General features: G+C 51.4%; 1 protein-coding gene and 1 non-coding gene across 2 annotated transcripts; both read left to right on the forward strand.

Moving 5' to 3' along the window:
* Window positions 1–137: 137 nt before the first annotated feature.
* TAPBP (TAP binding protein) lies at window positions 138–14513 on the forward strand. The gene is made up of 8 exons (XM_070418784.1): window positions 138–381; window positions 536–706; window positions 902–1162; window positions 10090–10488; window positions 10863–11201; window positions 11276–11365; window positions 11467–11504; window positions 13089–14513. The coding sequence occupies exons 1-8, from the start codon at window positions 345–347 to the stop codon at window positions 13098–13100; spliced, it is 1347 nt and encodes a 448-aa protein (XP_070274885.1). The 5' UTR covers window positions 138–344; the 3' UTR covers window positions 13101–14513.
* LOC139013433 (U6 spliceosomal RNA) lies at window positions 13606–13712 on the forward strand. The gene has a single exon (XR_011472066.1). It is a non-coding gene; the product is annotated as a U6 spliceosomal RNA (small nuclear RNA).
* Window positions 14514–15046: the final 533 nt, after the last annotated feature.

The following is a 15046-nucleotide window of genomic DNA, read 5'->3' on the forward strand; positions in this document are numbered from 1 at the left end:
GCTTCCCACAACCCCTATGTGTTTGCTGGGGACCCGGCACAGGTAGGGGAAGGCGGGGTAATGGTTCTCGAGAAAGTGGATTCTGCGGGGAGGAGGCGGGAGGAGGAGCCTAGGGTTGGGCTGGGCTCCGGCTCAGAGGTGCGGCGGCCGGGGGCGGGGCTGCGGACCCCGGACCAGCACTGGAGCGGACGTCGGGCGTCCTCCCCTCCCGCGAAGGCTGCACCTGCAGCCCACTCGCCCGCGCCCGCCCCGGGCGGGGATTTCCTCCGCCCTCCCCTGGCAGTTGGCGGAAAGAGAAAGTGAAAGGAGAACTGGAGGCTTGGGGCTGAAGAGATCGCGGCGCCATGAAGCCCCTGTCCCTACTCCTCGCTGTGGCTTTGGGTGAGCGAGCCCCGCGCCTCTTTGCCCTGGAACCGAACGGGGGTGGGGGGCGGGGGAAGCGAAGGGAGGTGACCCCGCCGCGCGCCCCTACAAGTCCCTAGAGATCGGGGCACCTGCCTCCTGAGCCGCCCCTCAGCGCACCCCTCTTACCCAGGCTGGGCGAGCGCGGTCTCGGCGGGACCGGCGGTGATCGAGTGCTGGCTCGTGGAGGACGCGGGCGGGGGCCGCCTGGCCAAGAGACCGGCCGCGCTGCTGCTGCGCCAGGGCCCGGGGGCACCGCCGCCCCGGCCGGACCTGGACCCCGAGCTCTACCTCCAAGTGCGCGGTGAGTCTTCCCGGACTCGCCTCCACCTCCCCGCCTCCGCTCGCGCGACCTCGAGCTCGGCTCCTCCTCTGTAAAATGAGTCTGGTTACTGCGGATCGCTCCCTGCCGGGTAGTTTGTGCATTTGAAGTTCCCTGGACACGGCCCTCCCCAGCCCTTGCCCAGCAGTGACCCCTCTGCCCTCCCCGCCTTCGCAGACCCTGCGGGCGCCCTGCAGTCGGCCTTCAGGCGGTACCCCGCCAGCGCCCCCGCGCCGCACTGCGAGATGAGCCGCTACGTCCCGCTCCCCGCCCCGGCCAAGTGGGTCAGGGGCCTGGCCCCGGAGCAGAGCTGCCCGCGGGCCCTGGACGGGACTTGGTTCATGGTCAGTGTGTCCAGCCCGGTCGTCAGCCTCTCCAGCCTCCTGCTACCGCAGTCCGAGTCTCAGCCGGAGCCTGCAGTCATCACCATGGCAACAGGTAGCCGGGGCGGGGAAGCGGGCTACATGGGTGGATTCTAAGGGTCGGATCAGCCGGCCACTGCTGTGTAGACTTGAGCGAGTCATTTCCCCAATAGGAGTCGTTTCCTTATTTGTAAAGCGAGTGGGGTCGGCTGAAAGGAAACTATCACTGCTGTGTCTTCCAGCCCTGACCAGTGAAATAACAAAACTCACACAAAAACCCCTGAGTTTTGGGGCGGGGCTTTGGAGAGAGACGGGGGTTTCCAGGCACCAGGCCTTAAGGCAGTTGTAAGGCCACGTGATTTCCAGGGCCTCGGAGCAGAAACTTCCCTCCCAGATCTCTATCTCACTAGGCACCCCCACCTTTGCGGGGTTCACACTGTGTCAAAAACCAGCCTCCAGCCCCACCCGTGTGCTGCGGCCATCAGCGAAGTGAGGGCTCTTGCGCTCAAGCAAGTCGGCCTTTCTGACAGCCCCTTCCCTATGGCACCTGGGGATGCGCAGGCTCTGTAGTCACCAAACGGTGTGCTGGAGTGGATGCAGGGACAGCGGGAAACCAGACGGTTCCCATTGCAAGCATCGGCCAGCTCGGGGTGAGGCCCAGAGGTCCACTACTTCGCTGGGGCTCGGAGATGGTAGGGGAGGGTAAAGCAAGAAGAGGGAAGGTCGCCATGACCAGTTTGGCTCAGTGGATAGAGCGTCGGCCTGCGGACTCAAGGGTCCCAGGTTCGATTCTGGTCAAGGGCATGTACCTTGGTTGCGGGCACATCCCCAGTAGGAAGTGTGCAGGAGGCAGCTGATCGATGTTTCTCTCTCATCAATGTTTCTAACTCTCTTTCCCTCTCCCTCTCCCTTCCTCTCTGTAAAAAATTAATAAAATATATTTAAAAAAAAAAAAGAAGAGGGAAGGTCTGACGGGGATATATAGGAGCTCCACAGGCTTGCAGCGGAATGGGGAGGATAAGAGTCGAGTCCTAAGCTTCCCTCAGTTTTGTGCGATTTTATGTAAAAAATACACCCTGAGCATCAGGTCAACCCCAACCTAGGCCTGCACCTTCCCTCCCCAGAACCTCTTCCCCACCACCAGCCTCACTGAATGAGAATCACCCACAGGACCAGGGAAATGGACTCAGCACAACTCCATTCTTGCTCCCCACACCCACTCTGGGCACCATGGCTCTCGCCAGTGTGGAGGAGTGTCTCCCAGACTACTGGTTTCACTGGAGTGGGGCGGGGATGCCCTTTTCTCTCAGTCTGTTTTTTCAGCCGTAAAATGTGTACGCTGTTTCCCATCTGCCTTTCCGTTGTTGTGACTATCAAGGGAGCCCCTTTGTTAATTTATTCACTGATTCTATAAATATTTATTAGCACCAAGAACAAATTTAGGGCCCAGTAGTTCCTACAGGCTGCAAATAAGAATCCTCTTGGGAGTTTCTGAAAAGTACTGGAACCACCCCCTGGCCTGTGTGGCTCAGTTGGTCCAATGCACCAGGAGGTGGCGGGTTCAATTCCCGTTCAAGGTACATACCTAGGTTGGGGATTCAATTCCTCTCGTGCTTTAGGAGAGTATGAGAGGCAACAGATTCCTGATCAGGGCACATGCCCAGTGTGCGGTGTATAGGAGGCAGCCAATCTCTCTCTCTCTCTCTCTCTCAAATCCATTTTTAAAAAGATAAAATATACTGAGTCCTACTCCAGGCAGATTAAGTCAGAATCTCTGGGCTGGCCCTGTAAGGGTTACAAAAGTGATATGATGTAGATTCTGTTCTCAAGAAGGTTCTTGGCAGATTTGTCACCCCCCCCCCCTCCCGCCAGGGGGATCCAGGGAGCCAGCAAACTGGGTGTGTGTGTGAGGAGGGGAGGGCATGGAATCTTCCCACCAGAGTCAGAGGTCATTGATAATTTTGCTAATATACATTTATACATGTTATCAAATACTTTAAAATGTTTGTTGACAAATATACTTTATTAGCATACGTTGTATGATACTTAAGTCTCATCATTCTTCTAAAATACTGTTATGGAAAAATCTCAAAGATACACAACAGTACAGAGAATGGTATAATGAACCCCTATATACCCATCAGCTATTTGTACAGATAATACGTTTTATCAAAACCTATCCTCCCACCTACTTTTCTCTCTTTTTAAAAAAAATTGATTTTGAGAGAGAGAGGAAAGGAGAGGGATAGAGAGATAGAAACATTGATGAGAGAGAAACATCACTGATTGGCTGCCTCCTGCACACCGCACACTGGGCATGTGCCCTGATCAGGAATCGAACCCACGACCTCTTGGTTCCTGGGTTGATATTCAACCACTGAGCCATGCCAGCCGGGCATTCTTCTCTCTTTTTGAAGTGTTTTAAAGAAGATCCCAGGCATTATATTTTACTCATAAGTAATTCAGAAAGTATCTTTTTTCCCCCATGAATTTTTTCTCTTCCTCTTTGCTCAATCCTTCCACACCCACCAGAAACCCACTCCCACCCCAGCTCCCAGCCTGCTCTCTATCTATGAGTTTGTCTCTGTTTTGGTTGTTAGCTCATTTTGTTCATTAGATCCCATATATGAGTGAAATCATATGGTACTTGTCTTTCTCTAACTGGCTTATTTTACTTAGCATAATACTCTTCAGGTCTACCCATGTGCCGAGCCAGCTCAGCCAAGGGTTCAAAAGCCTAAGTGAGGGTGGTGAAGGATGAAGAAATGACAGACAAAGAAATAAGCTGGGTCTATGGATCTTCCTGTGCCTGGCTGAGACCACAGAGAGAGATCCAGAGGCAAGCTGAGCCTTTATTTTATAGCCAGAGTAAACAAGGTAGTGGTCACCATAGTTACAGTGTTCTTTGAGTTTCACTTGTTTTGGCAGCACTTGCTGCATCTCCCTCAGCCCATTAGCTTCCCAGATAAGATCTAGGGAGTGTGATAAGGTCAAGCCTAATTATGCTAAGAGGGCTGTGCCCTCTAAGCTGTGACTTGTTTGTGGCTTTGCCAACAGGTCAGTCCGAGACTTAACCCTTTAGCCGCACCCTACAAACCCATGCTATTGCAAAGGGTAAAATTTCCTTCTTTTTTTACGACTGAGTAGAGAAAGCATCTTTATTAAGTAAGGACTTTAAAAAACAAACCATAGCCTGACTGGCGTGGCTCAGTGGTTGAGCGTTGACCGATGAACCAGGAAGTCACAGTTAAATTCCCAAGTCAGGGCACATGCCCGGGTTTCCTTGTGGGCTCTATCCCCATTGGGGGGGGTGGGGGGCACGGAGGGGGCAGAGGCAGCCAATCAGTGATTCCCATCATGGATGTTTCTGTCTCTCCCTCTCCCTTCCTCTCTGAAATAATATATATATATATATATATTTAAAAACTACACACACACAAAAAACCCCCACAAAAACAAACCACAGCCCAGCCACTGATGTGGCTTAGTTGGTTGAGGTGAAGTTGCCAGTTCGATTCCCGGTGGGGGCACATGCCCGAGTTTCAGGCTTGATCTGTTGGGGGTGGTGAGGCAACCCATTGGTGTTTCTCATCAGTATTTCTAACTCTCTTTCCCTATCCCTTCCTCTCAAATCAATGAAATCATATTTTAAGAAACACCACAATACCATGATCATACTTAACAAAACAAACAATAATTCCTTAATAACATTTAATTCCTAGCCCATATTAAAATTTTCCCACTTGTTTCAGTGATGTTATTTTACGGGTTTGTTTGTTTGCTCAAATCAGAATAAAAAGCAGGTCCATATGTTATATTTGGTGGCTGTATCTGCTCTGGCTGCCATAACAAAATATCATAGACCAGTGACTGAAACTGCAGGAATTTATTTTCTCACAGTTCTGGAGGCTAGGAGTCGAAGATCAAGGTGCTAGCAAGGTTGGTGTCTGGTGAGAGCTGGCCCTTATGGCTGTGTCATCACAGGAGGAGAGAGACATCTCCGGTATTTCTCTTCTTACAAGGACACCAGCTCTATCAGACTGGGCTCTACATTTATGAGATAATTAAACTTTCTCACCTCCTCATAGCTCCCATCTCCAAATATAGTCGTATTTCAGGTCAAAACTTCAATATACAAATTTGGGGAGGAGGGAGACCACAGACATTCAGTCCATAACAGTTTTGTCTCTCTTTTTTTAAAATCCTCATTGGAGGATATGTTTTTCATTGATTCTAGAAAAAGGAAGGGGGAGAGAGAGAAACATCGATGTGAGAAACATCGATCAGTTGCTTCATGTACATGCCGATGGGGGATTGAACCCACAACCTGGGTATATGTCCTGACTGGGAATCGAACCCCCCCCCCCCCCCCCCCCCGCCCACCACCACCTTTTGGTGTACCAGACAACGTTCTAACCAACTGAGGGACCCAGCCAGGGCTACAGTTTTGTCTGTTAAATCTCTTTTAAATTTGCCTCCCCTCACCCAGTTTTAAATGCTATTGGTTTGTCCTTTGTTCTATAGAATTTCCCACATTCTGTATTTGGCCAATTGTTTACTCATTGGGTGATTTTCCCTTGTTCCTTTTTCTCCATATTTACTATAAAATTGGTAGTTAGATCTAGAGGCTTAATTAGATTTGAGTTTAAGTTTTTTTCAGTAATCTATTCTATCCTATATAATAAAAGCCTAATATGCTAAGTGTCTGGTTGGCCGTTCAACCATTCGAAGCGTAATATGCTAATGATATGCTAAGGACGCCAACTGCTCACTATGACATGCACTGACCACCGGGGGCAGACGCTCCAACCAGTAAGTTAGCTTGCTGCTGGGGTCCGGCTGATCAGGACTAAGCAAGATGGGCTGGACACGCCCTGGAGCCCTCCTGTGGTCCCTCCCAGGCTGGCCTACCTCCTGTGCCCCTCCCCAGCCCTGATTGTGCACTGGTGGGGTTCCTCGGCCTGGCCTGCACCCTCTCGAAATCCAGGACCGCTTGGGGGATGCTGGAGTGCCGGTTTCAGCCCGATCCTGCAGGCTAGGCCAAGGGATCCCACTGGTGCACGAATTCATGCACTGGGCCTCTAGTGTATATATAAAAGCCTAAGCAACTGAACAGCTGTTTGACCGGTTACTATGATGTGCACTGACCACCAAGGGGCAGACACTCAAAGCAGGAGCTTCCCCCTGGTGGTCAGTGCACTCCCACAGCAGGAGCACTGCTCAGCTGACTTATGGGCACCAGACGCTGGGCTAACCGCTGGTCAGCACGGCTACTGTGGCATGAGCCTCTCCTGCCTCCATGGCAACACGCTACAGAGCACAGCAGCAGGCTCAGTGGGGCCAGGGTGAGAGGGTGGTGCCTGGCCCGGGCACCTCCCTGGCCACCTGCTACTTCAAGTACTACTACATCCCTCAGGGGATGGTGAACTACCAGTTATGGCCCAACCCCCGAGGATCAGGCTGAAACCAGCAGTCTAACATCCCCCTAGGGGTCCCAGATTTCGGGAAGGCACAGGCCAGGCTGAGGGACCCCACGGGTGCACAAATCCGTGCACCAGGCCTCAAGTACTTTATAATAGTTGTTACCATTTAATTTTATAAAACAGAAAAGCAAGAAAAAGACGAAAGAAAAAATTCAGAAAAGCAAAAACCTATACAAGCTGCAAAAATAGAAATTTTCTTACTGTTCTGGCCCTGCTATATTTACACTTGTATTGTTACAGAGATTAGTTTGTGTGCTGCAGGGCTAATATTGCTTAAAGTAGAGGCCCCGTGCACAAGATTCATGCACCTGGGGGGGGGGTTCCCTCAGCCTGGCCTGCACCCTCTCACAGTTCAGGACTCCTTGGGGGATGTCCGCCTAAGCCGGCAGTCAGACATCCTTCTCACAGTCTGGGGCTCTCGCAGTCTGGGACCCCTCGCTCCTTACCGCCCACCTGCAGCGAAGGCAGGAGAGGCTCTCTCCACTGCTGCTGCGCTCACCAGCCATGAACCCAGCTTCTGGCTGAGCAGCACTCCCCCTGTAGGAGCGCACTGACCACCATGGGGCAGCTCCTGCGTTGAGTGTCTTCCCCCTGGTGGTCAGTGTGCATCATAGCAACCAGTCATTCCGGCTTTTATTATATAGGATAACCCTTACCAAAGAGCACTGTTAGATTAAGGGTTAAACTGTGAAACCTCTAGGTTTTGTTATTTCTTTTATTTCATTTTTATTGATTTTAGAGAGAAAGAGGAAGGGAGGGAGAGAGAGAGAAAAACATTGATTTTGTTCCACTTATTCATGTACTCATTGGTTGACTCTTGTATGTGTCCTGACTGGGAATCGAACCTGCAGCCTTGGCATATGGGAACTACACTCTAGCCAGGTCAGGACAGGTTTTGTTACTGATCCTGTAGGTTGTTTTTAACAGTTCAAAAGTATGCTTCTGGATTTTGATAAACTAAGTGACATGGTCTACTTTTTGTATTGTTGAACAAAAACAATCCCATGAGGTTAGAGAAGTTTAACCTTGTAGGCCTCAGAAACTAGAATTGAAAACCACATACAGATAATCACAAGAGAAAAAAATATTACTTCTATCTGGAGGACCCAGACATTTTTGGGAGGAAGTAGCAGTGAAACTGGCCTGAGGGACTTGGAGTTATTTAGACGTTTGGGAGGAAATGGGGCGGGACCTTGGAAACAGAAGGATCCTTATGACCAAAGCAAAAAAAATTCCCAATGATTAGAGTTTCTACTAGTTAGAGTTTCTAAAGGGATTCTATGTGGTTGGTTCTTAGGGTGCAAGAGAAGCCTGGAAAGGTAGGTTGGGGTTGAATTACTCTGAAAGCTGGGCTTCAAGGGAGGGTTGGGGGACAGGAGGGAGGGGAGTAAGAGATCAACCGAAGGACTTGTATGCACTGCACCCATATAACCATAACTAATGGACATAAGACACTGGGGGGTAAGGGAGGGCAGGGGCTTGTCAAGGGCGGGGGGGGGGAAGGACACTTATTAATACCCTTTGTAAATACTTTAAGCGAAAAAAAAAAAAAAAAGCTGGGCTTCATAGGTGATAGTGAACCATCAGAATTGGGGGGGGGGCGGGGGGTGTGAGCACGCTCACCATTTTTCCCAAGAACCTGTTATTTCACTTGATTCTTACAAAAGGTAGGCAAGGATCAGATCATTGGACTAATGAGGAAAATATAGATTAGCTAATTTTCCCTAGATACCCAGTTCATGATAGTAATGGAAATAGTAACAGCTAACATTTATCAAGCATTTCCTATATGTCAGGCCCTGTTCTAAGCACTTTATAGGCGTAAGGTCACTTATTCCTCCCAGCAGCCATAGGAACTACATACTGATGTTATCCCCAGTAACAGGTGAAGAAGTCTGAGACAGAGCAATTAGGTAACTTACACACAGCTTGTAAGAAGCAGGGCTAGAAACTGAACCGGGGCCATCTAGCTCCAGCCCATGCCTTTAGTTGTTGGTTTCCAAGGTAGCTGGGACTTTTGACCAAGCAAGTGACTTGTGGCTACCGTGCAGGGGTTGAATTGAAGGCAAGACTGAGGATACAGAGGCCAGAGAGGAGGCTATTGTAATTGTCCAAATGTATGTTGATGAGAACTTGAGTTAGGCATAGATAGGAGATCTGTTTGGGGGATAAAACTAGGGCCTCTTGGGGACAGCACATAGCATGTTAGATTTGGCAATTTGCTCATCTGTCTCCCGTGTTAAACTGTAAGCAATTTGAGGGCAGGGGCTGCCCATCTTGTTCACCAGTCTGTCCTCTATCCTTGCTGCTCAATAAATATTAGTTGAATGAATGAGAGGAAGGAATCTTGTGACTCCAAGTGTCGATCATTCATTAAGGCAGGGAAGATGGGCACTGGAGCAGGGGGGAATGTGGCAGAGATGCCTCTTTGGGCCCTGTTGAGCCTGGCAGGTGGTTGAGGGTAATCTCAGCAAACGCTGTAGACTTGCTGTGTTCCAGGCACTGTGCTGCCTTTCATGTATAGTTCTTTGTTGCCCAGAATCAGGAAATGAATAAATATGGGTAGCAAGGGGATTAAATAATTGAAGCCTCTGTACAAACTCCATGAAATAGGTACTAGCATCATCATCATTACCTTTATTTAGGAGATTAGGAAGCAGAGCCATGGAAAAGGGACGTAACCGGCCCAAGGCCACATCGATAGCTTCAGAGTTGGGCTTAACCGGGCAGCCAGGCTCTAGGGCAGTGATGGCGAACCTTTTGAGCTCGGCGTGTCAGCATTTTGAAAAACCCTAACTTAACTCTGGTGCCATGTCACATATAGAAATTTTTTGATATTTGCAACCATAGTAAAACAAAGATGTATATTTTTTTATATTTATTTTATATATTTAAATGCCATTTAACAAAGAAAAATCAACCAAAAAAATGAGTTTGCGTGTCACCTCTGACACGCGTGTCATAGGTTCGCCATCACTGCTCTAGGTACTTAATCAGGACAGCTGCTTCAGTAGAGCACAGAGGTCTGTGTTCAGGTCTAGGCCATACCAGAACCTTCCAGTCAGCAAGCACTCTGTGTAGCTCCATAGAATCAAGTCATGATTCCTTATTCATCATAGTCTTTACCTAGAAAGGCCTGCGGGTCTTTATGGGTGGTCCATGGAGCCTGGACTGACTCAGGCTGTCAGAAGTGCACTCAGATCCCGCTGTCCGTCTCCCCCCTCCTCCCCCCAACCCCCTCAAGTGGGCTGTGCTCAGAGCAGCCTGCAAGGGCTGTCCTTACGCCCTGCCCTATTCCTCTCTAGACCTCTCGGCTTTCCTTCAGCCACACTGGGTCCCACCCAGTCCCAGAGTAAAGGCGATTTGCAGGGAGGGCGGGGAGATGGTGAGTCTCAGAAAAGGAGGTGTCTTCTGAGGGATGGGTAAATTGGAGTTGAGTCATCCCTATAACTCCATTTCTCTATTTTTTCCTCCTTTCCCTCATGCCTCTCCATCGCACTCCTCTCCCCATCTTACCCAGCCGTGCTGACTGTCGTCACCCACACGCCTACCACTCGAGTCCGACTGGGACAGGATGCTCTGCTGGACTTGAGCTTTGCCTACATGCCCCCCACCCCAGAGGCCACTGCATCTCTGGCCCCAGGTCCCCCTCCCTTTGGGCTGGAGTGGCGACACCAGCACCAGGGTAAGGGGCACCTGCTCCTGGCTGCAACTCCTGGGCTAGATGGGCAAACGCCAGCTGCCCGAGATGGGGCGGTGGCATTTGCCGCTTGGGATGATAACGAGCCATGGGGTCCCTGGACTGGAAATGGAACTCTCAGGCTACCTGCAGTGCAGCCCCGCCAGGAGGGCGCCTATATGGCCACCGTACACCTGTCATACCTGCAAGGGCAGGTCACTCTGGAGCTTGCTGTGCAGAGTGAGTTGGGGTCCCCATGGGTAGAGGGTGGGCACTGGGATTGGGGGACACCCTGGTAGAGGGAGGGACAGTGGAGAAGAGGATGCAGGGTGAGCGGGGGGAAATATATTGAGGTCATTGGAAGTCAGAAAGGCAATGGGTGGAGGGTCCCTGGGAATCTGAGGGGCTTTGGAGTGAAGGTTCCAAAATCTGAGGGAGTAGGGATCCCTGAGAACCGGGGCTTTGACATGAGAAGTCAGGTGACACACCAAAGGGGAAACGGGGGGATCACCATCCTGGGAGAAGTGCCCCCCCCCGCCTAGATTTAGGGAAGCCAGAGAGCAAACAGGGTTTCTGAGGGAGGAACCCATGATCTCTTCCTACTCTCATCCCAGAGCCCCCCAAAGTGTCCCTGACGCCAGCACCTCTTGTATGGGCTGCCCCTGGGGAGGCACCCCCAGAATTGGTCTGCCTTGTGTCCCACTTCTACCCCGCTGCGGGCCTGGAGGTGGAGTGGGAACTCCGAGGCCCCAACGGCAGCGTTCAGGAGGCCAAGGGGCACCAGTGGCTCTCAGCCCTGCACCACCACTCGGATGGCTCCGTCAGCCTCTCGGGGCTCCTGCAGCCGGCCCCCATCACCTCCGCTCAGCATGGCGCCCGCTATGCCTGCCGCGTCCACCACCCCAGCCTGCCCCCCTTGGGGCGCAGCGCTGAAGTCACTTTGGAGGTGGCAGGTAAGAGCCAAGGGGATTGAGAGGGGTGGGGTGCTGGGAAGATGCTTGGAGCTCACTCTCATCCCTCCTGCCAGGTCGCTCTGGACCCTCCCTGGAGGATGGCATCGGCCTCTTCCTGTCCGCCTTCCTACTCCTAGGGCTCCTCAAGGTGCTGTGCTGGGCAGGTGAGTGTGAGCCGCCCGGAAAGTCATTCCCTCTTACTCCCAGAAGCCGCACACCTTTCCTTACCTCTCCGTCATCCCATCCCTTCTCCATCTCTCCACAGCTGTCTACCTGTCTACTTCCAAGAAGTCAAAGGAGAAGGTAAAAGCGCTCCACCTTTGCCTAATTTTTCCCTTCTCATTCCATTCCCTTCCCCCAACTCCTCACCCACGGAGGGAGGCTGCTGGCATGGTGGGCAGAACTGGCCTTGGAATTCACACAGACCTGGGTGAAATCCTGCCGTCTTGAACATGCTACTTAACCAGCATCTCAGTTATCTGTTTCCTTGGGTGTAGGGATAAAAAAATAATTTAGGCAATGCTGTCCAATAGAAATACAATGCAAGCCACATGCAAACTTAAATAATCTAGTAGTCATATTAAAAGGTGTTGACATGCCCTAACCGTTTGGCTCAGTGGATAGAACATCGGCCTGTGGACTGAAGGGTCCCAGGTTCAATTCTGGTCAAGGGCATGTACCTTGGTTGGGGGCACATTCCCAGTGGGGAGTGTGCAGGAGGCAGCTGATTGATGTTTCTCCCTCATCAATGTTTCTAACTCTCTTTCCCTCTCCCTCTCTCTCTGTAAAAAATCAATAAAATATATTTTTTAAAAAATCTTTTTAAAAAAAGTGTTGACATAAAAAATGTTCAAACCTGTAGAGAATTTTTTTTAAATCTTAAAACTAATTTCTTAAAAATTAGGATGTAGAGAAAGATGGAGAGAAACATCGATTTGTTGTTGTACTTATTTAAGCATTCATTGGTTGATTCTTGTATGTGTCTTGACCAGAAATTGAGCCGGCAACTTTGGCATATCAGGATGATGCTCTAACCAACTGAGCTACCCAACCAGGGCTGTAGAGTTAATTTGAACCAAACTGACAATTGTCCGGAAGCAAGGTCTCAAATGCTCCTCCAAATGACAGTGTGCAGCAGCTTTTATGCATTTGGAATTAAGGAGGGAACGTAAGGAAGATTCCAGGAAGGTGGGGGAAAGCAAGGTGGGATCGGATTACAGGATAGTGAAGGGAGCTTATGTGCTTTCTAGACGGCGGTTACTATTTCAAAGGTGTGTTGACCTAGATGCACAAAAGCAAGGACAGGGCTGGCTCAAGGCAAAGATCAGCCATATACTGAAGAAGTTATATGCCTGCGGTGTGACTACCCACCATGACCTGCCCAGTTAGGAATTCAGGCTACTGAGGCTACTTTCCATATTTTTCATCCAGAAAGATAAAAAGAAACAGGTAAAATTAATAAGACACTTTATTCCATCTGGTATATCCAAAGTATTTTTACAACATGTAATCAGTTTAAGAAATTCTAGTGTTTTTTACTGTCCTAAGTCTTCAAAAACAGGTGTTTATTTTAAACTGTCAGCAAATCTCAATGCTGGCTCGCCATGTTTCAAATGCTCAATAGACACGTGGTGGTGGTGGCTACTGCGATGGACAGCGGACCTTCAGGGGCTGTTGGGAGGATCAGAGGAGAGCGTGCATCTCTTCTGGAAGATGCGGGCGCAGGCAGTTGGCACAGTGTCTGCCAGGCAGGAGACGGAATTTAGCTCCATTTTCCTCCCCCCTCTGCCATGATGGTTCCTTTATCTCTGGGTGAGACATGCATGAGCACCTCACCTGGATTTCTAAAACTCTGAATTCCTCACCTTATTTTTACTTCTTTTCCAGAAATCACAGTGAAGGCACTCATCATCTGGGGAAGCCACCATCACCTGTCACCTGCTCCTGCTTTCAATCTCTCCACTGAGTGGCTGGAAAGTTGTTGTTTTTTTGGTGTGTTTTTTTCACAGTCACAAATCCGTGGCATTCACCTTCTTAGAGTGCTAGGGCAGTGGTTTCTCACAATTTTTAGTCTCAGGACCTCTTAAAAATTATCAAGGACTCTAAAGAGCTTTTGCTTATGTGGGTTACAAACTACAGACATTTGTCATAATAGAACTTAAAACAGGCAAGTTTAGCCCGGCTGGTGTGGCTCAGTGGTTGAGCTTCAACCTATGAACCTGGAGGTCATGGTTCCATTCCTGGTCAGAGCACATGCCACGGTTGTGGGCTCGATCCTCAGTGTGGGGCGTGCAGGAGGCAGCCGATCAATGACTCTCTCATCATTTATGTTTATCTCTTCTTCTCTGAAATCAAAAAAATTAAATTTTTAAAAACTGAGGAAAGTTTAAAACAGAAGAATACAGTGCTTGCTTCGGCAGCACATATACTAAAATTGGAACGATACAGAGAAGATTGGCATGGCCCCTGAGCAAGGATGACAAGCAAATTCATGAAGCGTTCCATATTTAAAAAAACAACAACACACCAAACCCAGAATAATACACAGGCACATCCCATTAGGTTTGAAGGCGATGTAAAATACACATCATGTAGTTTTTGGGAAACTCCACTTTTTTTCTTAATCCTCACCAGAGAATATTTTCTCCCATTGATTTTCTCCCATAGAAGGGAGAGGTAGAGACAGAAACATCATTGGTTGACTCCTGCACCCACCCCCACCCCCACCCCCACCTACCAGGGACTGATCACCCTCCAGCAGAGGGACCCGGCCCTGACCCGAATGGAACCTGCGGCCCTTCAGTCCTCGGGCCAATGCTCTAACCACTGAGCGGCCGGCCAGGGCTCCACAGTACAATTTTGAGTTAGAAAAGGCAAATAACATCGTAGCATTATGATGAAAGTAGTTTTAACTTCGTATGCCTTGTGTAGCCTCAGGGACCTCTGGGACAGGCCCGCGCCTGAGGACCTGTGCTTGGACTGTCCTGTCCTATCCACCCCCTCGGTCCCGGGGCTCTGCTCCCTCTGCCGGGTCCACCCCGCTTTCTCTGCGAACCCGGACCAGTCAGCCTGCTCCTCCCCGGAGACCGCCTTCCCCAGGTGCCATCTCCACGGCCGTGGGTCAGCCGTCCGTGGTCTGTCCGCTCCTGCCCGCTGCTGTTTCCCCCTTGGCCCTGCGCCCACTGGAGGGCGCTCGGCACATGAGTGTTCTTTTCGCCCTAAATATTGGGAAGCTCGCCGGGCCGAACCCCTGGCCGCAGGCGGCGGCGGCTGGGCTTGGGTCTGATCGGGTGGAATAAAGCTGTTCCCTCACCACCTGTGTCCGGTCCAGTGACTGCGGCCTCCCCACAGCGCCCAGCCCCCTGCGGAACCCCTGGGGTCGGACGCCCCGCGCGGCAGGTTCCCCGCGGCCAAGGCGGAGGTCCCGGCCGCCCGCCCGCCGGAAGCGCCGCGCGCCCCTGGCAGCGGAGGGACGGCTTCCGGCTCCGCCCCGCGGGCTCTCGGGAAACCCCGGCGTGGACTGCGGCCGCTGCCCGCGTGGGCGGCGGGGAGCGCGGTCCCGCGGGGTGGAGTAACGGTCCCGCCGCCTGACGCGCCCCGCGGGAATCGTCCGCCTGAGCCCCGGGCTGGAGGCGGGAAACCACCCCATCCTGTGAGGGCGACGCGGCCCGAGTCCCGGGCCGGGACTGGAGAGGGGGCGCGGGGCTGCGGACGGGCCGGGCTCCCGGTCCCGGCCCCCGGCGCCCAGCGCTCCCCTCGCCCGCGGCCCTGGCTCCAGTCCTCACTTCCTTCCCTTTTTGGCTCCTGCGCTCGGAGCGGGCGGGCGTAGCGGAGAGCGGAAAGGG

Source organism: Myotis yumanensis, unplaced genomic scaffold (genome assembly GCF_028538775.1).
Source record: "Myotis yumanensis isolate MYYU_CA2020_CCGP unplaced genomic scaffold, mMyoYum1.0.hap1 SCAF_6, whole genome shotgun sequence".
NCBI classification, from domain to species: domain Eukaryota; kingdom Metazoa; phylum Chordata; class Mammalia; order Chiroptera; family Vespertilionidae; genus Myotis; species Myotis yumanensis.

Bases quoted from the DNA above. Each gene is read 5' to 3' on its own strand.
- TAPBP (XM_070418784.1), top strand. From the start codon at position 345: ATGAAGCCCCTGTCCCTACTCCTCGCTGTGGCTTTGG. The intron at 382-535 runs GTGAGCGAGCCC...CCTCTTACCCAG, and splicing joins ACTCCTCGCTGTGGCTTTGG to GCTGGGCGAGCGCGGTCTCG. The intron at 10,489-10,862 runs GTGAGTTGGGGT...CTCTCATCCCAG, and splicing joins TCTGGAGCTTGCTGTGCAGA to AGCCCCCCAAAGTGTCCCTG.